General features: G+C 39.9%; 1 protein-coding gene across 6 annotated transcripts in view; it reads left to right on the forward strand.

Moving 5' to 3' along the window:
• Positions 1-23,746, forward strand: part of APC (APC regulator of WNT signaling pathway) — a 100,802-nt gene extending 77,056 nt beyond the window's left edge. For 4 of the 6 annotated variants that reach the window (XM_061344487.1, XM_061344486.1, XM_061344488.1 and 1 more), the window contains 8 exons: positions 701-823; positions 3,307-3,685; positions 4,863-4,958; positions 5,767-5,906; positions 7,158-7,235; positions 14,899-15,015; positions 15,652-15,866; positions 16,299-23,746. In XM_061344487.1, coding sequence (XP_061200471.1) covers positions 701-823; positions 3,307-3,685; positions 4,863-4,958; positions 5,767-5,906; positions 7,158-7,235; positions 14,899-15,015; positions 15,652-15,866; positions 16,299-22,857 — 7,707 coding nt within the window. In that variant the 3' untranslated portion in view covers positions 22,858-23,746. The remainder of the gene's footprint in view (positions 1-700; positions 824-3,306; positions 3,686-4,862; positions 4,959-5,766; positions 5,907-7,157; positions 7,236-14,898; positions 15,016-15,651; positions 15,867-16,298) is intronic. The other 2 variants (XM_061344490.1, XM_061344489.1) reach the window with 2 other exon arrangements.
• The last annotated feature ends 1,423 nt before the right edge of the window (positions 23,747-25,169 follow it).

The raw sequence follows: 25,169 nt of genomic DNA on the forward strand, positions 1-25,169 counted from the left end.
CAACTGGGGGGAGTGAGTGAGGGCAAAGAGAGTGAGTGGATAAAAGATGGTTAAAAAAAATAAATATAAATATGCAAAATTGATAAAAAGGGGACAGAGATGCTAATAATTGGGTCTTGTTACTCCAGGTAGAAGCATGCTGTTTACAGTATTTTCTAGGAAAATTATAGAAAATAGGTTCATCATTATTTTATATTTTTTCATTTTAAACTGAAAGAGATTCATCCACTCTTAATTTGCTTTTGATACAGACAAATCTAAATAGGGTTATTCTTTGTCCAGATGAATCTCTTCTTAGCAGTTTTTGCATACCTGGTTGTGTTCTGAAGTAGTACAGACTTAACCCAATCTGCTATGTAATGTGACATAAAAGTTGGGGCTGTTTTTTTCTCTCTGTAAAAATTATAATCTAGTGTGTTGCTAAGTCCACTTCTCCTTCTCTGTGAAAATAGTTAACTATAAATTAAGTCCTTTGAAAATACAACTCTATTGGGACTTGATTTCAGCAAAAGTGGTTAACGCAATTGTTTAACAGTGACCTCTTAATTTGTATTGGGGCAGAGAGGACTAACAGAAGTTGACAGTTCATTACTGTCAGCATGATTACGTGATCCAGAGCTGAAACTGAATCAGGCATTAGTTGTTTTTTCACTCAGACTTTTTTTTTTTTTTAATACGGAATTGTTGTTTATATTTCTAGGGTTCTGCTGTTCGAATGGACCACGAGACTGCCAGTGTTATGAGCTCTAGTAATAACTATCCTGTTCCTCGTAGACTGACAAGTCATCTGGGTACCAAGGTAACCGAAGATTACAAACCACAGGTCGCTAATGCTACATTTTTACTAATAAAATAATCTCATTGTGTCTGCCAGTAGTACTAATATTACCTGAACAATCTACCTGATTTTAAATCGGAGTTAAAATTTTAGAATATTTTTAAATTTTTAGGGTACATATTCATCATCAGTTAAGAGTTGTTACAGTAAGGAAAAAGTGATTGCTGGAAATTACTGGAATATCTAAAAGCCTGTGGTGCTGATTTGTTATCCATGATGAATAGTAACCTTTTCAAGAGCAGTTCTTCAAATACTTCCCCAGAAGCCAAATCTGCAAAACAGAAATGCAATTACTAAGAAATTAAACTGACAAAAAAAAAAAAGAAGGAAGCCTTTCATGGTGATAAATGTGTGTTTACAAGACTGTGCTCAAAGTTTTTGTGCAGTATGAAAAGAGGGGGGGGAAAAAGGGCAGATCTGTAACACAGCATTAAGTTCATGAGTCACTGGAGTTTATACAGCCTCTAGAATCAGCAGCAGTGTATGTACTGTCAGTGGTATGCTGAGCGCAGTCTTCTGGGCCTATTAGCTTGACATAGTATTAATTACTTCAAGCCTTAAACCAGTGTAATAATAATGTCATTTCAGTCCAGCACTGTATGCATGTGCCAGTGGGCAGTGACATCAGCAGGTCTGTCTGCAAGTTTTCATTGGAAATTGTAGAAGTCCCGAAAGCTGCAGTCCCAAAAGCTGTGGGAGAGCCCTGAAGGCAGGCAAAGGGTCTGAGCATGGAAGGATAGAGGCAAAGAAATTGGTGGATCTAAGTGTGTTGTGGGGTAGGAAAAGCTTAATTTTAATGCCTGAGAAGAAGGGAAACTGGTAGAGATTCTAAATAGAGGAATGCATTTACAGATGCATAAAGAAATGTGTCTGTGCGTATAAGGAGACAGACAAACCTTTTTTAGTTTTTCCTGGGTTTTTTCTGCAACTTGGAGGCTGGATTTTGGTGGTTTCTTCAGCTCTCTTTGAGAAAAAACTTTGCCTTCCAAATCCAAATAACACTGGATTAAAGCTGCCACTTGAAATACCTATTAAGAAGCATGTATGAAGCAGTTTAAGTTCGCTCTCCTTTAAGAATTCAAGTGGTTTGTTCTAATACTGTATTTGATTTTCCCCAGATCAGGAATACAGGATCTCCAAACAGGGATGCTAGGCTGTCGTAAAATTAGCTCCAAGACTATTTCAGTGCATTTTGCATGTAATCATATAGCTTCCCAGATTCTGGGATTCCGACTTGCTGCTTAGTCTACCCACTGCTATCCAGGTTTTTTGTAACTCCATATATGTGGTCATCTTCAGGCACATCTGAATTGCCTGTGAGGAAACCAAGTAAAATCATTCATAGGTCTGGTAACCAATGCAAGTATCTAGTTACTCGTAGAAAACTTTATCCAAAGAAGAATGAGTCCAAAGTCTCATTTCTTCCTTAATTGGTATATTATAGAGAAGCACACACGCTGCTACTTTAGAATTCCCTTTGACAGTTTCTTTATGTTTTGCTTTGATTTTGAATGTTCCTGTTTATCCTGGCTTTAGGAGTTTGGACTAAAATCGTCCTCTACATCTTGTTAATCTACTAAAAGTTCACTGGAAAAACCAAATGCTTCTTGATCTAAAGCTATTATTGAAGAAAATAGAGTGGGAAAGACAAACAAAATTGTGTGTTGATCACTATAGTAAATGACAGCCAAGGGAATCCCTCAAAATGTGCTGGTTTTTAATGGGCAGTTTCATTACTCCAAGTTAAATGTGTAATGCTGGGTTTTCATGGCTTGATTTCATTTGACAAATGCTCGGTATTTTACACAAATGAGTGTTTGCTTTACTGGTTTTATTCCTGTAAACTTGAAAAAATGTGAATTTAACAATTCAGCTTTGCATTTGCTGTAAATAATCTGTTCCGTATGCAAGTTGATCATCATAACAAATGTTTAGTTAATCTGAAACAGTTTTAAAGGAAAACATTACATGGCTGTCAGATTTTTTAAACACAATATAAACTAAAAATTTACGTAATCATTCTTACCCTTTGTGTAGACTAATTATATTTAATACCACATAACAAAGTTTTCCACTGAAGCATCTTTACATGAAAGTGTAATTGTTACAGAGCATTTATTTGATACAAAATTAATTTAAAATGTATTTTAGATTTCTCAAACTGGAACAATTTCATTAGTGTGTTTATTTATTTAATCTTTCTGAACAGTGAAATTTAAAAGTCTTTGCCATTGCTTTTGTAAAATAATACATTTACATACAGCTGTGCCCTACTTCTAGCCATTTAACCACTAAGTGAAATATATTAAGAATATGGATGCCAAAGTACTAGTAGTACTGAAATATTTCTAAATAGCACAAATTTTTGCACCATTAAAGAGGGGGGGTTTTTGCTCTTGTGTACATTTCATTTTCATTTGATGTATGTTTTTTTAATGTAACTATTTTTGAAATCATTTGACCTGCAGGTGGAAATGGTGTATTCTTTGTTATCAATGCTTGGTACTCATGATAAAGATGACATGTCAAGAACATTGCTGGCAATGTCTAGCTCGCAGGACAGCTGCATAGCCATGCGTCAGTCTGGATGTCTTCCTCTCCTCATCCAGCTTTTACATGGCAACGATAAAGACTCTGTCTTGTTAGGAAACTCTCGTGGTAGTAAGGAGGCCCGTGCCAGAGCCAGCGCAGCACTGCATAACATCATTCACTCCCAGCCTGATGATAAGCGAGGCAGATGGGAAATTCGCGTGCTCCATCTTTTGGAGCAGATCCGTGCTTACTGTGAAACATGTTGGGAATGGCAGGAAGCACATGAACAAGGAATGGACCAAGACAAAAACCCAAGTAGGTTCTGGAAGCCGTATAAAAATGTTTCAAGGGTATATTGAAAACAGTTAATTTACAGAAAATACAACTTTAATCAGAATTCTTGTTGAATGTATGTGAGTTTTCTTATATATGTGTGTGTATAGATATATTTTTAAGCTGAGGTAGTGGTAGGAAATAGAATCAACTACAGATACGCAACCCTATTTATAAACTTTTTATTTAAATCATAAAGCTTGGTGTGCTTTCCAGATAATAATTCACATAGTTTATACATGTAATCTGTAAGTTGATGTTGAATATGTACTTACTCTGTTCTACACTTGAATCTACATAAATACATAAGTAATCCCAAATTGCTTTTCATGAAAACGTATTCAGTGGATAGCACATTTCTTTTAGGAGAGGGACAGAGAGTACAAATTAAATCATCTCAATCTATTCAGTGTAATACAGTGTGTTACTTATAATGTTACATATAAGAAATATTTTAATGTTAAAATACAAAAGAAGTGACAGTGTAAGTGAATAGGAGTTTTTTCAGGGAACACTCAGAAAAAGATTTTAACTTTCTGGGTTGCTTAGCTGCTTTTCTGAATTGAGGGCAATTTGTAAATACAGGCTGTTAAGCATCATCTATGACAAAATGTACTGCTGAAGTCAGTGGGCTGCACCATGAGTGTGGAGCTTACCATGAGAATCATTTGGCAGGAGTGTGGCTCTGACCAAGGTATACCAATACCACTTGTGCATAAGCCAGAATGTAGCTCACAAAAAACAGGAATGTAAAAGCTTCTTGGTTATGAAACGGGGTTAATTAACCATTCCTGAGGACACAGGAAGCAGCTTCACATTAGGTGGCATATTATTTAATGCCACCAGAATATTTTAATTTACTGACTTGTTTCACTATTAGTTTTTAGAAGTAGGATAATTTTTTTTTGTACTGGGAGTCATGCTTTTTACTTAATACATACACTCAGGATTCTCCCTAATTTCTGTTTCAGCATCAAATGTATTTCTGGTTCACATTTGTTAGTAGCATTCTTAACTAATTGTTCATGGATTACTGGGAAGATACAAACCCTGAACAAAACTGCAGCTGATTTATTTTAACATTGGATTTACTTTGGAAAACTTGTGATCTAGACAAAATCACCTAGGAATGCTAATTTTTTGCCTATTTCTGGATCAGTGCCTGCTCCAGTCGATCATCAGATCTGTCCTGCAGTGTGTGTTTTGATGAAACTTTCATTTGATGAAGAACACAGGCATGCAATGAATGAGCTTGGTAAGACCAAATGTATTCCTCTGATTTCCTTTGAGGAGATTGCTAGAAACAGTGGCACTCCTTGTGTATATTAGTGGATATCTTTTTATGACTAGTTTAAATAGGTCATCAGTTTATTTGAATCAGTTGTTGTCCTCAAAGTGATGAGTGTTGTTTAATTAACCAGACCATTTCCTAGTGGATGAATTTTGGAAGAGTAGTAGTATTATGGAAATATTTGCAATTTTAGAGGTATTGGACTTAAAATAGAGAGGGGGAAGGGGGGGGGGGGGGTTGTTGGTGTTTTGGTGTGAGGGTTTTTTTTGTCCTGAGTTGGTTCCTGTTTAGCAGCCTGAATTTTTTAGATCATGCTTAGTAAATTCTTTGCATGCAATTTTCATTCATTTTCCATTTTATCAATGAAAATATTCCTTGTATTTTTTCTCAGAAAATAACATTCAGTGATAATGATTAAATCAGTAGTTTACTTAATAGTCTTCTGTGTAACTGGTGCAACTTCATCCATCAAATATGATTTTGGCTAGTTGGAATTAAAAGATGAATGTGCTTCTTAACTCCTAATTCCACCTGTTCCCATTTTCCCCTGAAATCTCAGTATCATGCTGTCATGCCTTTCATCTGCTGCTAAGCACAGGATTCAAGATCTGGAGTCAGTATTTAAGAATTTATTTACCTTTCTGAGTCTTCGGGTTTTCAGATTTTTGAGGTTTGTGAGTACAAATGAAGTTTGCTCCTTGGTATGTGTATACTGTACTTGTGATATTAAAGTACAGATCTTATTTATTTTCTTACTTGTTTGCTTTTAAAGGAGGTTTGCAGGCCATTGCTGAGCTACTGCAAGTGGATTGTGAAATGTATGGACTTACAAGTGATCACTATAGCGTTACCTTAAGGAGGTATGCTGGAATGGCTCTGACAAACTTGACTTTTGGAGATGTGGCAAACAAGGTAAGAGTAGAATTTTAAACACACAGTAATTTCAGTTAATAGCTATGTTTGAATTGTAGTTCTCGAGACAGGTGTTGGAAATCTTGATGATAGTGTGTTGAGTTTGAGCTCAAGACAGAAGTTCAAGATCCTGTTCCTAACAGCACCGCAAACTGAATGTTACACCACGCAAGTATAATATGAACTCTCAAATTAAATGAAACCACTTTTAATTTGTCACTGAAAATAATAGAAAATATCTAGTGGATTAATTTTTTGTGAGCATTGGATTAGTATATTGCATAACAATTATGAACCGATGATTACACATAGTAACTGATTTTTCTGAGGATGATGAACTAAAACTGCTTATTGAGTCAAATTCTGTAAAGTTGTCATTTAACAACTAATACTGCCTCATGCAGTTTTGCAAACCTCTTCAGGCTGGAGCTTGCTTTTGAACATTTAGAGCATATCTGGTTCATAATGTGCCCTACTTCGAATTATTATAAGGGCAAATAGTTTACCTAATATCTCTCAAGGACCTTGCTTTCAAAAGGTAAAAAGTTTCAATAATTTCTTGCCCCAGAGTTTTCCAAGCTATGGATCTTGAAATAACTTTGTACTGAGAAGACTTTTATCTTTCTGCTCTACAGGAAGACATTTCAGGAGCCGGTGGAAATTAGAGTCTTCTTGATCTTTTTGTCCAAGTTTTAGACAAGAGTAGAGCATAAATCCTTGGTGCAAATAAATTGTTTCACAAAATACTGGCTTTTTACAACATGCATTCGGTAACCACTACAGGGCAGCAGTTCTTTGGTTTCTAGCATAAACTGAACCCCTCAGAGATGTAAATGTACCTGCTGTCCAGCTGAAGATTAGTGCTGTACTCACACACATTGTGGTTTAGAATAATTTTTAATTGTGCTTTGTCACAGTTTCCAGTGTAAGCTATACAGTTTTTCAATAGCTGTTGTTTTTATTTTTAAAGAAGGCCTCTAAGGTAGTAAAGTTCTAGATTAAGTCCTACACATGTTATAAAAAATACGAAATTTAGCACAATTTTACCACTTAAATAACATCCAGAATACAAAACTAAGAGTTACGCTTAACTTTTTAGCAGCTGTAAACCAAATATTTATTGTTGGCAACATAATACTTTACTAAGCTTATCTCGCACTTCAGATATGATTAACTTGAAATGTCAAAACATTGTGCAGAAGCAAGCCACCTAACCTGTCATTTAATACTATTTATTTTTTCTTTTAACAGGCTACATTATGTTCCATGAAGGGCTGCATGAGGGCTCTTGTAGCCCAACTGAAATCTGAAAGTGAAGACTTACAGCAGGTAACATCCTTTGAATTGAAATATTTCTTTAGCTTGGACATTTCCATCACTGTCCTTCCCATGAATTTAATTGTATTGTGTTAAAATACTGTATTTCTGCTCTCTTTTCCTAATACTTACCTTCCTTTTACTCATTTGGCCTTAACACCAGTTATTTTCATACTTGAGTTCTCTCATTTTAATGAAACTTCTAGTGTGCTGTCCACAGCTAGCCTTTTCTGTTTTCTTAAATTAGGCTCTCTTTGAAACATGCATCATTTGTCCTGTTTGGGGGTATTTATTTGTAATTGTTGTTCTTACGTTATCTTGTCTGCCTTTGATGAAAAGATTGTACTTGTACTCATTCCACAAATCTACAAAGTTCAACTTCCTTGTGAAAATACTTGTCTGTGGGTCATACTGTTTTTTTGGTGGTGGGTTTTGGTTTTTTTTACCAAAGCACATATAACATGTTGGCTGTAACACTCACTTTTATGACCCTGGCCTGTTAGTGAAAGTCCCAGTTTTAAAGATAATTTTGAGGAGTCTTAGATTGTCTAATTTAGTTTATCAGTGACGGTGCTAATGGACTGGGAACCCCAGAGGGTTCATACAGTATTGTGTCTCTTCCTACAGTTGCAGCTAGTAAATAACATGGGAATAATAATAGAGGATGTTGTATGTCAAAAGAGAATCTGCATTTGACTTGCCAAGCCATACATAACTACTCTTGACACCAGCAGGCTTCCAGATAAGCTTTCTAAGTATGAACAGTGTGTGGTGTGATACCTGAGTCTTTTTCAATGTTTCCTGCTGTGTGAAGAAAACAGCTTGAAAATAAAGTCTTTAGGAAGTGCTTAGGGTGATCCTGAGAGTTGACATTGATATGGAACTTGTTAAAATTGTTAAATGTTAAATTCTAGCCCACTGTAATTAATATGTACTGTAAACGAACTGGAACAGCTTTTGGAAAGAGAAACCCTGGTTTCCATGCAGCTTGAGTGAACCATCAGATAAAAGAACAGTTTTAAATAAAAATTACTTTCTCTCCTAAAACTAAAACTTTTTTCGCTAGAGGAGGAGCTAGCTAGTTACGAGTGAGGAAACAGAATTACAGTAGCAGTTACTGGGTAGACTTGAATTTGGTATTAAGGCTGATATTAAATACATTTAATGTTCTTGAAAAGAGTCATGGACACGTGGTCCCTGTGACCTGTGGTGTGTCTCCAGCCATTTGCCTGTATGCCTTCATACACACATGCACACAGAGCAGGAAGACCCTCACTCGAGTTCTAAATTATTTAATACTTAATAATAATATGGTCATACTGTGCTTGTCAGACAGCCAGCTGTTCAGATGCACCTCTCTCCCCTTATCTCTCTGTTTTTCCATGCTTGAACCTCACCTAGATCTGTCTCTTCTGATGCCTTCGGAACCGTTAGGTTCTCCCATCCCGTAACAAGTCTTCTGCAGTCCCAGAATGCTCTTCTCTTGGATCCCCTAAAGTGTCCCACATCCCTAGGCCAGGACTTCTGGAGTGACCTTGCCTCAGTCCAGAAGGCGCAGGGATCTGCTCCCATTGACTTTTCATAATGGGTGTTTTGCTTAGGCCAGTGGGCTGCAGGTTTGCAGGGAGAGCCCTGGAAAGAACCTGCTCAGGGAGCCACCTCCTCCAAGTCCTTGGTTTGTATTCCACCTGCCTTTGGCCCCTCCTGCTCCTCTGGGAACATTGAGATGTGCTTCTGATGGGCTGATGGTTCCTGCAGTGGGCCTGGGAGTGGCCGGGGCAGGGTTGTACTGAGCCCCTCCGTTTGTCTCTGGCTGCCTGTGCTCTCTTGGGGTGTGAGCAGGGGAGCATTGCCACAGAAAATACATAGAGATCAGTATGATCAGACAAAAGCTGTTTATTGCAAAGCCTTAACTCCTTATATACTATTGCTTACACTTACAGTGATTTGGCATATTATGATTGGATACATGCCTTGAAGACCCTTAGTGACTAACATATAATTGGTTAAGCACAGGTGTGAGAACTTGACCTCGAAAGCTTGCCAACAGTCCACAGTTCTCATAATTCAGTGAATTCCAGCTTCTTCTTGCTTGCTTAAGCTTCCTCGGGCCTCTTATGGCCTTGCTGTATCTTTCGGGATTATTCAGAGTTCATGTCTCAAATATCCATTCTCCTGTGAGAACACTGTCGCCACATCTCCCCCTTTTAGTTCTATATATCTTTTGGATGACCCTACTTGAGCAGGGGATTTGGGCTAGATCGTATCTCCAACATATGCCAACTACAGGCTGCTGGGCCTGCCCTTTTCCTCCTGCATGGCTCTCTGATAACAGGGGTGGCCATCCCTCACATCAAGGTCTGGCATGGCATGTGTCCCCACTGCTCCACGCCTGCTGGGTTTCAGCCAACAGCAGAGCTAAAGTTTCTTCTTGGTGGCAAACAACAGAGGCCAGCCCAGTCTTGCCCTTGATTGTGATAGCAGGCATTTGGTCAACCTCAGTCCTTGCACCTTGTTGTCAATGCAGAGTTTCACCTGCTTCATCCAGTAACAAGTCACTACCATGGCAAAGCACACACAGATTTACATTAGCATAGTAACTATTACAGGGTGCAGCAGCATGTTGAAGATGCTGATGGCAGCGAGGGACTAGCCAAAGAAATTTCTTAGCGGTGGAGTTCTCCCACGCTCTTAGTTTGTTCCATTACCTGCTTTATAACAGTGCCATTGTATTAGAATCTTTCTAGCTTTTGCCTTAGCATTTTCTAGCAGCTGCTGCAAATTTTCATGCTCTAACATATTTTACAAGTGACAACTCCATACAATGCAAGGTGTAGTTTCTTATTAGCAACTGGCTAGTAAATACAGGTGGTTTTATAGACAAAATCACAGACTCTAATAATCTACAAGCACACATATTCAAGTTGTTACTTTTCAGTTGCCCCCAAATGATGTTTTACAATCATTTGTTTTTCTCTTCCTCTATCTCATTCTGCTTGGGGTATTCACTGTCAGCTCCTGTAGCTGAGGCATGGGGTTCCTCCACTCGTCTGTCCAGCTCATGGCAAGGCTTGACAAACTTTGCAGGCAGTCGCCATGGACTTGTAGGCAGCAGGACACAAGTACACCCTGTCCTCCAGGTTATCAGTTCTTGAGAAGTAGACAGATCAAACTGCACGTTGTTAACAGTTGAGGAGCTTGCTGCATCTTTGCCATTTTTTTTTTTCTCTGCCACCCTGATGCTGCTTAGGTGATGGCTCATAAAGCTTGTGGTTGCAGTACCCCTCTCACTTTTTCAGTTACCAGTTCTTGTTTCAACCGGTCTGTTCCTCCAAGTCTTGGATTCACTCCCAGGTTACTTTAAAACACACTAAGCAAGGCTCCTACCGTGCACCCAGTTTGTTGCAGGTGCTCTTTAGGCTTTGTTTGTGGTGTCTCTACAAACTGCCTCAATACTTCAAAAGATCGAGAGGTTTGTTGGGTTTTTTTTGTTGTTTTTTGTTTGTTTGTTTGGGGGGTTTTTGTTTGTTGTGGCTCTGGCGTCCATCCTGGCTGTTCCACCAGTGGAGCACTGGGAGAGCACTGGGAGCCTGTTCCACCAGTGGAGCACTGGTGGAGCACTGGGAGCCAGATCGGAGGGAGTGTAGCTTCTTTTGAACATGGGAACCAGAGTCTCATCAAACACCCCTTTCTCTTTTTTTTTTTTTTCTTTTTTTTTTCTTTTTTTTCCTTCCTTTTTTTTTTCTTTTTGTCCAAAGGCGCTCACCCTGCTTTGCACGGCTACAAACGCCCGCCTGCCTCCTCCGCAGCAGTTACAAACGCCTGCCCCTGCCTGCTCAGCAGCAGCTACAGCTGTCTGCCTGCTTCAGCAGCAACCATAAATATCTGCCGGCAACCGCACTTTTTTCATTAACCCTTTCTTGCCCAAAACGTTAAACTGCTACCCGTTAAAAACTTTTACATGAATCCGACAACAGAAAATACACAGAACACTGTCTGCCCCCAACACACACACACACGTATGGGATCCCACAAGCACACTCCACACAACTACAGTATTTGAAGCACAAAATCCAGACAATCATTACTCTCACTACACAGTCCCACCTACAGAATGTGGCACAAGGACCCTGTGAAGACTATCAGGAAACCAGCTCTGAGAAGCATCATCACAGTGCGAGGTGGCAGGCTCAACCTTAGCGGGTGTCCCCATAGAGGCTCTGCCTCCCCCACATCGCATGAGGCTTGGGCTCTTATACTGACCAAAATGCACACTCATTCCGACACAGGTGGCCAGCCTATGTTGGAAGAAGTGGCCAGCAATATCTATAAAGGTCTCCAAAGGTCGTTAGAAACCGGGACATACTTAACTTTACCAGCTTCTAGTACATGAGTATCACAGAGAGATTGTATCAAATGAGTTGTATATGGGGTCCCAAGTCCACAGTCCATCACAGTCTGCCCAATACCCCTGATATGAGCATATGAAAGACCTTCCCACCGTGGGTCTTGATCCAGAACATACACCACCAGGAAAGCACACAATACGTCTGCATCCCCCACTGGTCTCGCTTCTCCCTTTACAGCTGTGCATTTAACATGAGGATCTGGGGGATATAAATCAGGCTCCTTTTCCAGATGAATAGGCTCCAGGTCAAAAGGACTATCCAGGTCAGCATCAGAATTACCAGGCATCAGAACCTCAGGAGCAGCAACAGCAGTCTGATGGACGTGCACAGGCTCCTTCTCGGGGTCAGTAGGGCCTGAGTCAAAAGGATCATCTTCATCTCTGTCCTCAGTCTTTGCAGCTGAGGTGGCAACTGGCAGAGGTTCGGGAGGGCAGGTGGGGAATGACGACTGGTCTCCATGATCTCATTTTTTGACTTTGTCTCTAAAATACGTTTCTAAAATAGAGACTTCAACATCTCTAAAATAGATCTCTGAACAACTAACAAATTTTTTACAGTGTCATTGCCTTTTGTAACTGCATCCCACGGTTCAACTCCTGCACCATTCCACAAAGAGACCTCAAATACGGTAGACTCATCAATCTCTGGATAACAGGTCTTCGACCATTTCAACATTAAGTCTGTCTCTTTAAAGGATACTCCCTTCACCTTAAGAAGGACTGAAAACATCCATAAAACAGAGACTTCTTCCTTAGCGATTTTTTCCCAAGTCCCAAGCTCAAAGGCTTCATTAACCCCTGGATCAGATCTTCTTCTTTACTCCAGGGGAATAGTCTTTTTAGCAGAATATCGTCATACTGTATCCCTCTCACAGACAGGATATGCTGGAAGAGCTTAAGGGTGACCATTTCTTCTTTACTTAATTGATTCCCCATCCTAATCCTCTTCCAGACCCATCGGCTGTTGCCTTATTTGCACTGCACAGTGTCTTTCCAGGCTCACAAGGCTTCGTTCCGAGACCTCTTATCTCCTTGTGCTGGTCCCCCCAGATCAAACCCAGCCGTCGTCCCTGCGGGTCAGCGCTTTCCACTTTCTTCGGTGCCATGTGCTTTAATTCCTTCAGTTTCAATATGAAAAATAGGGCGGGGGCCCCATGTTTGGCACCATTTGCCGCAGAAAATACATGGACTCAGTCAGAGATCAGTATGATCAGACAAAAGCCGTTTATTGCAAAGCCTTAACTCCTTATATACTATTGCTTACAAACACAGTGATTTGGCATATTATGGTTGGATGCATGTCTTGAAAACCCTTAGTGACTAACATACAAGGAGAGAAGCCAGAGAGTTGTAGTCTATGGGGCGGAGTCTAGTTGGAGGCCTGTATCTAGTGGAGTGCCTCAAGGGTCGGTACTGGGACCAGTATTATTTAATATATTCATCAACGATTTAGATGAGGGAATTGAGTGTACTATCAGCAAGTTTGCTGATGACACTAAGCTGGGAGGAGTGGCCGACACGCCAGAAGGCTGTGCTGCCATCCAGAGGGACCTGGACAGGCTGGAGAGCTGGGCGGGGAATAACTTGATGAAATATAACAAGGGAAAGTGTAGAGTCCTGCATCTGGGCAGGAACAACCCCAGGTTCCAGTATAGGCTGGGGAACGACCTGTTAGAGAGCAGTGTAGGGGAGAGGGACCTGGGGGTCCTGGTGGACAACAGGGTGACCATGAGCCGACACTGTGCCCTTGTGGCCAAGAAGGCCAATGGCATCCTGGGTTGTATTAGAAGGGGGGTGGTTAGTAGGTCGAGAGAGGTCCTCCTTCCCCTCTACTCTGCCCTGGTGAGACCTCATCTGGAATATTGTGTCCAGTTCTGGGCCCCTCAGTTTAAAAAGGACAGGGACCTGCTGGAGAGAGTCCAGCGCAGGGCAACTAAGATGATTAAGGGAGTGGAGCATCTCCCTTATGAGGAAAGACTGAGGGAGCTGGGTCTCTATAGTTTGGAGAAGAGGAGATTGAGGGGTGACCTTATTAGTATATATAAATATATAAAGAGGGAGTGTCACGAGGATGGAGCCAGGCTCTTCTCAGTGGCAAACAATGAAAGGACAAGGGGTAATGGGTACAAATTGGAACACAAGAGGTTCCACTTAAACCTGAGAAGAAACTTCTTCTCAGTGAGGGTGACGGAACACTGGAACAGGCTGCCCAGGGAGGTTGTGGAATCTCCTTCTTTGGAGACATTCAAGACCCGCCTGGACACGTTCCTGTGTAACCTTATCTAGGTGTTCCTGCTCCGGCAGGGGGATTGGACTAGATGATCTTTTGAGGTCCCTTCCAATCTCTAACCTACTGTGATACTGTGATACAATTAGTTAAGCACAGGTGTGAGAACTTGACCTCGAAAGCTTGCCAACAGTCCACAGTTCTCATAACTCAGTGAATTCCAGCTTCCTCTTACCTTGCATGCTTAAGCTTCCTCAGGCCTCTCATGGCCTTGCTGTATCTTTTGGGATTATTCCGAGTTCATGTCCCAAATATTCATTCTCCTGTGAGAACACTGTCTCCACAGAGCATTCATCACATAACCTAACAAGCTTACACAATTCTCTGACAAGGAGAATATCCATAGGTTAAAGTTTTCTACCAGGTGTATTTCATGATGCATGTAAATGCCTACTGTAGTCCATGAATAGATGGAGTTAAATATGTAATGACTGTCCACTACAGTGACAGTCTGTCTCAGTCTAGCTACTGCCAGGGACAAGGATATTGTCTGAGTTGTTGTTCATCTTTTATAGATAACTGTTCTGATTGTGTAAGACACAGTGTATTTTTAAAGAACTTTAAAAAGTTTTGTAAACATCAGTCAAAGTAATCGTACCATCTGAGAGACAGGCAAATGTTCTTGTTTATTTTACAAGCAGAAAAGCTGAGAAAAAGGTGATACTAAATTACCAGAGCAGATCAGAAATCTGAGGTTTTGGACCAGTTTTTCAACCAGTGTGGAAAGCAGGGAGCCTGATTCAGAATTTTTCTTCTTCACACACAAAAGCCAGTGCCTTTGATTTAACTTGATACTGAAATGTTAGGACAGTCTAGCAGACAACAGAACAAAAAGCCGATTTTTGCAAATTTTAGTGCAGTAGCTGAACATGGGTAATGTTCATTAATCCATAATGTTCCAGAAATCTATGAGGGAAGTCTGATAACCTGTTAAAAAGTAGCTATACTGACATACATTATTTTCCTTTCATGTTTCGCAGGTCATTGCAAGTGTGTTAAGGAACTTGTCATGGCGAGCAGATGTAAACAGCAAGAAGACTCTAAGAGAAGTTGGAAGTGTGAAAGCATTGATGGAATGTGCTTTAGAAGTTAAGAAGGTATCCTGTATAAAATGATTGAGATAACTTTTTGAGATATGGCATTTGTTTTACAGAAATTGCAGATATGTTCCGTTTTTATAAAAGCAGTTGGTCACATATATGGGGTGACTTAAGTATCTTGCTTCAGAAAAAGAGAGTTGCTTTGACTTAACGTAGCAGCAAACCACCATGTAGCAATGACATCTCAAAACTACTAGTAGTTCTTCAATGAGGGTTGACAGCTTTTGCTCTTCAGTTGCATGAGCTCTGCTGTTCAGATAGACTTTTTTATAATTTTGCAATTTAATAAAACCTCTTTTGAGTTACTGAATAGGTAACTACCACTTTTGTAATCTTCTAGATATATCTTTGGTATCCAGACAGGACTATATGCGATTCCAGAGTCTCCTGCCAGCTAGTCTTCAAGCCATTTTTACCATTATGGTAGCTAACAAGTATTGTGTCACAGATTTCTGAAAACTCTGGAGCAAGAAATACCAATATGTGTGCACTGCTGCCTGCACACATAGATTATCAGCCAAAACACAGAAATTGGAACACACGTAACACCTTGAAGCTAACTTACGTGCGTCTGAGAGCTTGTGATCGATAGCTGAAAACTTCTCTAATTCTGCCATTTTGTTACTTTCCTAGGAATCCACCCTAAAGAGTGTTCTGAGTGCCTTATGGAATTTGTCAGCACACTGTACTGGGAACAAAGCTGATATATGTGCTGTTGATGGTGCTCTTGCGTTTCTAGTTAGCACACTGACATACCGGAGCCAAACAAACACTTTAGCTATCATAGAAAGCGGAGGAGGAATATTAAGAAATGTTTCTAGCTTAATTGCTACTAATGAGGACCACAGGTGGGTATGCTTTTTTTCTTCCTGAAAATCTTAGCAGTTCCACATGCATATTTAGTAGGCAGTTTCTACGACTTGAGTCTTATTGTGAAAGTATGTATTAAGTATAGTAATCAGGTACAGATAATTTTAAATGAATTTCATAAGGCAAGTATTTATTTCATTCGCTTAACAAGAATATGCAGACATATTAATACCTGCTGCTTGTTGATGAGGAACTGTACTAAAAGGTAACTATTCATATTTATAATAGGATTGGATTAGCATTCAGATGAAAGCTAGAGGAAATATGAGATAAGTTTGCACTGGAGAATTCATGATTATACTTTCTTAGGGCAAAACTTGCCTCTAGTGTAATAGGTTGTTGTTTTGCTTTCTCTTTTACCCTTTCGAAATGCCACTTATTGATGTTTGTTTCCAATTACTCAACAACAGGCAAATCCTGCGAGAGAACAGCTGCTTACAAACATTGTTACAACATTTGAAGTCACACAGTTTGACAATAGTCAGTAATGCATGTGGGACCTTGTGGAATCTTTCTGCAAGGAACGCAAAAGATCAGGAGGCACTGTGGGACATGGGAGCTGTAAGCATGCTGAAAAATCTCATTCATTCCAAGCACAAAATGATAGCCATGGGTAGTGCTGCAGCATTAAGAAATCTCATGGCAAACAGGCCAGCAAAATATAAGGATGCCAACATTATGTCTCCAGGATCAAGCCTACCATCTCTTCATGTCAGAAAACAAAAGGCACTGGAAGCAGAATTAGATGCTCAGCATTTATCAGAGACTTTTGACAACATAGATAATTTAAGCCCAAAAGCATCTCACCGTAATAAGCAGAGACATAAGCAAAATATATACAGTGAGTATGTCTTGGACTCAAGTCGGCATGATGATGGTGTATACAGATCAGAGAGTTTTAATGCTGGCAATGTGTCTGTACTTTCACCATACTTAAATACTGCAGTATTGCCTGGCTCCTCCTCTTCCAGTAGAGGAAACATAGAAAATTCTCGATCTGAGAAAGACAGAAATCTTGACAGGGAACGAGCAGTAGGCTTAAATACCTATCATCCAGCTCCAGAGAATGCTGGGAATTCCTCTAAGAGAATGGGAATGCAGATTTCTACTGCTGCAGCTCAGATCACCAAAGTTATGGAAGAAGTAACAACAAGTGTGCATATTCCACAAGAAGACAAAAGTTCTGTTTCCACTTCTGAAATGCACTGTTTGACAGAAGATAGAAATGCCCAGAGGAGATCAACCACTGCCCATACTCACTCAAATACATACTTCCCTAAACCTGAGAATTCAAACAGGACATGTCCTGTGCCTTATACAAAAATGGAATACAAGAGAGCTTCAAATGATAGTTTAAATAGTGTCAGCAGTAGTGATGGCTATGGTAAAAGAGGCCAAATGAAACCTTCTGTTGAATCTTACTCTGAAGATGATGAAAGTAAATTTTGTAGTTACGGTAAATATCCAGCTGACCTGGCACATAAGATTCATAGTGCAAATCACATGGATGACAATGATGGAGAGCTAGACACTCCTATTAATTACAGTCTTAAATACTCAGATGAACAGTTGAATTCTGGAAGGCAGAGTCCGTCTCAGAATGAAAGATGGACAAGGCCTAAGCATATAGTAGATGATGAAATGAAGCAAAATGAACAAAGGCAGTCAAGGAGCCAAAATGCAGCCTACCCTGTGTACACTGAAAGTGGAGATGATAAACACATGAAATATCAGTCACCTTTTGGACAACAGGAGTGTGTTTCTTCCTTTAGGTCAAGAGGATCCAGTGGTTCAGATCAGAACAGAGTAGGCTCAACTCTTGGAATAAGTCAGAAAGTAAACCAGTCTTTGTGTCAGGTGGATGATTATGATGATGATAAGCCAACCAATTACAGTGAACGTTATTCTGAGGAGGAGCAGCATGAAGAGGAAGACAGACCAACTGATTACAGCATACAGTACAATGAAGAGGAACATCATGTTGATCAGCCTATTGATTATAGTTTAAAATACTCAACAGAAGTTCCTCCTTCTCAGAAGCCGTCTTTTACTTTTCCAAAGACTTCTTCAGTGCAGCACAGTAAAACTGACCATACTTCCTCAAGCAGTGGGAGCACATCAGCCCCCTCAGCTGGCTCAAAGAGACAGAACCAGCTTCACCCAAATTCTGCACAGAGCAGAGGTGGTCATGCACAAAAGACTGCCTCCTGTAAAACTCCCTCTATTAATCAGGAAACTATACAAACCTACTGCGTGGAAGATACCCCAATATGTTTTTCAAGGTGTAGCTCTTTGTCATCTTTGTCATCAGCTGAAGATGAAATAGGACGTGATCAATCCACACATGTGACAGAAGCTAGTAACACATTACAGATGTCAGAACTGAAGGAAAACAGTGGGGCTTTATCTACAGGCGGTGCAGTAAATGAAAGCACATCAACATCGCAAAACATCAGAACAAAATCTAGTAGACTTCAGACTTCCAGTTTGTCTCCTTCTGACTCCACTAGACATAAAGTTGTTGAATTTTCTTCAGGTGCCAAATCTCCCTCAAAGAGTGGTGCACAGACTCCTAAAAGCCCACCAGAACATTATGTGCAGGAAACACCACTCATGTTCAGCAGATGTACTTCTGTAAGTTCCCTTGATAGCTTTGAAAGCCGTTCAATTGCTAGTTCGGTTCAAAGTGAGCCTTGCAGTGGAATAGTAAGTGGTATTATAAGTCCCAGTGACCTTCCAGACAGCCCTGGACAAACAATGCCTCCAAGCAGAAGTAAAACACCACCCCCTGCTCAAGGAGTTCAAGGGAAAAGAGATGCAGCTAAAGGCAAGATACCTAGTGCAGAAAAGAGAGAGCCTGGTCCTAGACAGACAGCTGTAAATGCAGCTGTTCAAAGAGTTCAGGTACTGCCAGATGCTGATACCCTACTACATTTTGCTACAGAAAGCACACCAGATGGCTTTTCTTGCTCTTCTAGCCTGAGTGCTCTGAGTCTTGATGAGCCGTTTATACAGAAAGATGCAGAGCTAAGAATAATGCCTCCAGTTCATGAAAATGAGCATGGAAATGAAGCAGAACCTGAACAGTCAGACGATACAAAGGATAGTCAAGAGGAGAAATCAGAGAAGCCTGTTGAAGCAGAAAAAGACATTCTGGATGATTCTGATGATGATATTGAAATACTGGAAGCATGTATTATTTCTGCAATGCCAACAAAGTCTTCACGTAAAGCCAAAAAGCCTTCTCAAGTGTCTGCTCCAAAAATACCTCCTCCTGTAGCCAGAAAGCCCAGCCAGTTGCCAGTTTACAAACTTTTGCCTTCACAAAGCAGATTGCAGTCCCAAAAGCACGTGAGTTTCACACCGGGAGATGATATGCCACGGGTATATTGTGTTGAGGGCACACCAATAAACTTTTCAACAGCTACATCTCTGAGTGATCTCACAATAGAATCACCCCCAAGTGAGTTGGCCAATACAGACAATGTGGGTACAGGAGTGGAGCCTGGGGAATTTGAAAAGCGAGACACCATTCCTACAGAAGGTAGAAGTACTGATGATTGTCAGACAACAAAAAATTCAATTGTGACTCCCCCAGGCCTGGATGATGACAAAACAGAAGAGGGTGATATTCTGGCTGAGTGCATTAACTCAGCTATGCCAAAAGGAAAAAGTCACAAACCTTTCAGAGTGAAGAAGATAATGGATCAAATTCAACAGGCATCTTCATCTCTGAGTAATAAAAGCCAACCAGAAGGTGAGAAAAAGAAGCCAACATCACCAGTAAAACCTGTACCCCAAAATGATGAATACAGAGCACGTATAAGAAAAACCACAGAACCTAAAAGCAGTATTAATAATGAAAGAAGCTATTCAGAGAACAGAGACACAAAGAAACAGAATCTTAAAAATAATGCAAGAGATTTTAATGAAAAATTACCAAATAACGAAGAGCGTGTAAGAGGAAGCTTTTCATTTGATTCCCCTCATCATTACACACCTATTGAGGGAACTCCTTACTGTTTTTCACGAAATGATTCTCTGAGTTCTTTAGATTTTGATGATGATGATGTTGACCTTTCAAGGGAGAAGGCAGAATTAAGAAAAGGAAAAGAAACAAAGGAAACAGAAACTAAAGACTGCACTAATCCAGAACAGTCTTCAAATCAGCAGCCAAGTAACAGGACACGTGTTTGTCAAAAAAATGCAACAGGCAGAAACCAAGCCAAAACTTTCTCTCAGTCAGCTAAAGAGATTCCAGACAGAGGAGCAGCTACAGATGAGAAAATGCAGGATTTTGCCATTGAAAACACGCCTGTTTGTTTTTCTCGCAATTCATCTCTTAGTTCCCTCAGTGATATTGATCAAGAAAACAACAATAACAAAGAAGGGGAACCTGTAAAATCTACTGAGGCTCCTGATTCACAGATGGAATCAAATAGACCACCGACTTCTGGTTATGCACCTAAATCATTTCATGTGGAAGATACTCCTGTATGTTTCTCTAGAAACAGCTCTCTGAGTTCTCTTAGTATTGACTCAGAAGATGACCTTTTGCAGGAATGCATAAGTTCTGCTATGCCTAAGAAGAAAAAACCCTCAAGAATTAAGATTGAAAGTGAAAAAAATAATTCCAGAAATACAGGTAGTATACTGGCAGAAGATCTAACACTGGATTTGAGAGAGATACAGAGGCTGGATTCAGAACATGGTTTCTCACCTGATTCAGAGAACTTTGATTGGAAAGCTATACAAGAAGGTGCAAATTCTATAGTTAGTAGCTTGCATCAAGCTGCGGCTGCTGCATCGCTGTCTAGACAAGCTTCATCAGACTCTGATTCTATCCTTTCATTAAAATCTGGTATTTCTCTAGGGTCACCATTTCATCTTACCCCAGACCAAGAAGAAAAGCCTTTCACTAGTAATAAAGGTCCAAGAATTCTTAAACCAGGAGAGAAGAGTACACTGGAGTCTAAAAAAGCAGAATCCGAAAGTAGGGGAATCAAAGGAGGGAAGAAAGTGTATAAAAGTATGATTACCGGAAAAGCTCACTCAAGTTCTGAAGTTTCAAGCCAGTTGAAGCAACCACAACAGACAAGTGTGCCTTCAATTTCACGTGGTAGGACAATGATTCATATTCCAGGAGTTCGAAATAGTTCTTCGAGTACTAGTCCTGTCTCCAAAAAAGGTCCCCCACTCAAAAACACCAAGAGTCCCAGTGAAGGCCAAGGTTTGACTAGTTCTCCAAGAGGAGTCAAGTCATCAGTGAAACCTGAGCCAGCTCCTGTAACTAGGCAGCCATCAGGGTTGACCCAGGGTGGGTCTAGTAAAGGACCTTCTAGATCAGGATCTAGAGATTCTACTCCTTCTAGACCTCAACAACAGCCATTAAGTAGGCCTCTGCAGTCTCCGGGCCGAAACTCTATTTCCCCAGGAAGAAATGGTATAAGTCCTCCCAACAAACTGTCACAGTTGCCAAGGACATCATCTCCTAGCACAGCTTCCACTAAATCTTCAAGTTCAAGTAGAATGTCATATACATCACCAGGCAGGCAGATGAGCCAGCAAAACCTTACAAAGCAAACTACCTTACCTAAGAGTACCAGTAGCATTCCACGAAGTGAGTCCACTTCAAAGGGGTTAAACCAAGCTCTCAACAGTGGAGGATCAAACAAAAAGACTGACTTATCCAGAATGTCATCTACAAAATCAAGTGGAAGTGAATCTGACAGATCTGAGAGACCTGTTCTTGTTCGTCAGTCAACTTTTATTAAAGAAGCACCAAGCCCGACTCTGAGGCGGAAATTAGAAGAGTCAGCTTCATTTGAATCTCTGTCACCTTCCAGGCCAGATTCTCCCACAAGGTCCCAACTACAGACCCCAGTTTTAAGTCCATCTCTTCCTGATATGTCTTCATCCACTCATGCAACTGCCCAGGCTAGTGGTTGGCGAAAATTACCCCCTAATATGAGCCCTTCTACAGAATATGATGGGAGACAAGCAAAACGTCATGATATAGCTCGTTCTCATTCTGAGAGTCCATCTAGATTGTTGATCAGTAGGTCAGGAACGTGGAAGCGTGAGCATAGTAAGCATTCCTCGTCACTTCCTCGTGTAAGCACTTGGCGCAGAACAGGAAGTTCCTCCTCAATTTTGTCAGCTTCGTCAGAATCCAGTGAAAAGGCAAGAAGTGAAGATGAAAAGCAACATGTAAGTTCTCTTTCTGGACACAAGCAATGTAAAGAAAGCCAAGCACCAACAAAAGGTACTTGGAGAAAAATAAAAGAAAGTGAAATTCCTCAGATAATGAATGATCCTCAGCATTCTTCCTCAGGTGCCGCAAGTGGCACTGATTCCAAAAGTCTTATCTATCAGATGGCACCCGCTGTCTCTAAGACTGAGGATGTGTGGGTAAGGATAGAGGACTGCCCAATTAACAATCCGCGATCTGGAAGGTCCCCAACTGGAAATACTCCTCCTGTTATTGACAGTGTTTTGGAGAAAGGGGGTGTGAGTGGTAAAGATTCTAAAGAGATTCAAGAAAAACAAACCCCAGGGAATGGAGCTGTTCCAGTTCGTACCATTGGTTTAGAAAACCGTCTGAACTCTTTCTTTCAGATGGATAGTCCTGATAAGAAAGGCACTGATACAAAGCCTCTGCAGAATAATCCTGTTCCTGCACCAGAAAATAATGAAAGTACTGTAAGTGAGCGTACACCATTCAGCTCCAGTAGCTCAAGCAAACATAGCTCTCCCATCGGTGCTGTTGCAGCAAGAGTGACTCCTTTCAACTACAATCCAAGCCGCAGGAAGAGTAGTGTGGACAGCAGTTCTGCTCGGCCATCACAGATACCAACACCCGTAAATAACAGCACAAAGAAACGTGACTCCAAGTCTGAAAATCCAGACTCAAGTGGAACTCAGAGTCCTAAACGTCATTCTGGCTCTTACCTGGTAACTTCTGTTTAAGTTGAACAAAAAATAAGACTGATGTATTATATACAGCAGCTATTTAGAAGTTTTGTTTCAAATGAAACTTTAAAACAATGGGGATTGATTTTTTTTTGTTGTTCTTATTTGTTGTAAATAGGTTTGATTCTTCTTAGAGAGTCCTTGTTCTGGAAGCCATATCTGATAGTATACTTTGTCTTCACTGGTAATATTTTGGAGGAATACCTGATTGACAGTTTGGAATAAACCTGGTATCACAAGTGTCTTTGTACAGTATGTTCAACATGTATTTAATTAGCATCCCATCCCATAATCCTTTAAATATTGCTTGCCATTGAAATCATGGAACATTGCAGATAGAGTTGATACAGTCGTACTGCTGCATTGCTTTGTCAATCATTTTTAGATTGCAGACTAGCTAAACTACATCAGGGAAGAATTGGTATTATTTATGCAAAAAAAGTATACTCAGTATTTGTGAGTCCATCTAACCCAATAATTAATCGTGGCTGTGAACTTCACAGTAATATGGTTTCTGCTGAACAAGCGCTCCCAGCCTGCTTTTCTGCATGAGTGGAACTGATGGTTTATTTTCTGAAGTAATGATTAACATTTCTGTGGTCCCATAATGTGCATAGCTAGTTATGGTGTAACTATTTACACTCTCTTTGTGCTCTGGAAAAAAAAAATAAAAAGGAAAAATACGTAACTGTAAAAAAATTATTTTACCTGAATCCTGAATTAGATTTTATCTTAAGGTAGGTAGAAACTTTTTGCTATGCTGTAACTTGTTGTATATTCTGGTATTTGAGGTGAGATGGCTACTCTTTTATTAATGAGACATGGGGGTGATGTCTCAACAGAGACTAAAATGAACATTTCAGAATAAATTATTACTGTATGTAAATTGTGTGTGTTACTTATACATTACATAAATACACAGTATTTTGAGATTTCAGGATACACTGTGTTGTATAATGCACTTACACTTAAGGCCTGATCGAGCAGAATCTTGCACCTCCAATATTTGTTTCTCCTTATCACTGACAAATGGCTGTTGTAGGATCTTAGTTGCAGGATCAGGCCCTAAGTCTTCTGTAATATATTTGTAATTGAGACAGTTTCACACATCTCAGGTGCATAACAAGGCTAAAGGCAGGGTGTTTCCAGTAGCCAAGTGGTACAGTTGTTTTCATGACTGCAAGCCTGAAACAATACTGGATGTATGAAAACAGTATTTGTGAAAAGAAAGATTTTTAAAATTTGGGGATATCATGTAGAATGTGTAACAGTGACTATAGAATTAATTTTTTGAGCTCTTTGTGCTTTTTTTTTAATTTATTTTTTAAAAATTATGAAGGGGAAAATACTGCTAGAATCCCATGGAAGCAAGAAATCTGTTACCATAGTAGAAAACCAGGACATTTGCTTCCTCAAGCCTTTTTGACGGGAATATGGTTTGTGCTAGGACAATGCTGAAAAGACAGATTTCTGCTTTAGAAATACAAATACAGTCTGAACTCAGATGGGAATTGGTTTAAAGTAGAAACATGAGAGAATAAAACATGGATCATTCTGTGTGTGATGGAACAAACCACAAAACACTCTTGTCAGTTTTGTTGTATCTCAAATGGGCTAAAGTTAGCGTTCCAAGTAATTGATACTGAGGATTCAGAATGCCCTGAAATAGAGCAATTTACTTTTAGGGTAGCTTTAACAGAGTTTCAGAGTGTATCGCATCTGTGGCTTCTGTAGTTCATCTGATATTGAAATGAATCAACTTTTATCTTGAACTCACCGTAGGATATTCACTGCTGAATTAAGATACTGCTAGCAGCCAGAAGTCAATTTAGATAAAAGCCAATACCAAAAATACATCTTTATGAGAAGTGGTATCTTACGTGCTCTCTTGCTTTGCTTCCTGTCAGATTTGCTTAGAGACATGCCATGTTTCTACATCATGTGATGAAATCTGTTAATAAGCAGCACTTCTCATGTTATCATTTGAAATAGTTTGTATACGGCATCTTCACAAAACTTCCATTATTAGTGTCCTCTTAAAGATGGAAATGAGACAGATTACGTGATGTATTCGAAGTGAGAACTTCCCATTAGAGAAGAATATAGAACTCCATCCTTGAGTTTAAAATGTAAGAACACTTTTCTTATAAATTATGTGATTATTTTTTTTTGCCTTTAACTGCTAATATGAAGATATACCACGTAATCCAGCTTTACATCTGAGTCCTGTCAATGTAAGAATTTAAAGGTAATCTCAGTAAAGAAATTCTGATTTCATTTTTATAACTGAGGGGATTAGAGGAAGATGA

Source organism: Neopsephotus bourkii, unplaced genomic scaffold, assembly GCF_033783945.1.
Source record: "Neopsephotus bourkii isolate Nb327-2 ecotype Australia unplaced genomic scaffold, CSIRO-AGI_Nbou_v1 NB_228, whole genome shotgun sequence".
In the NCBI taxonomy this organism is placed as follows: domain Eukaryota; kingdom Metazoa; phylum Chordata; class Aves; order Psittaciformes; family Psittacidae; genus Neopsephotus; species Neopsephotus bourkii.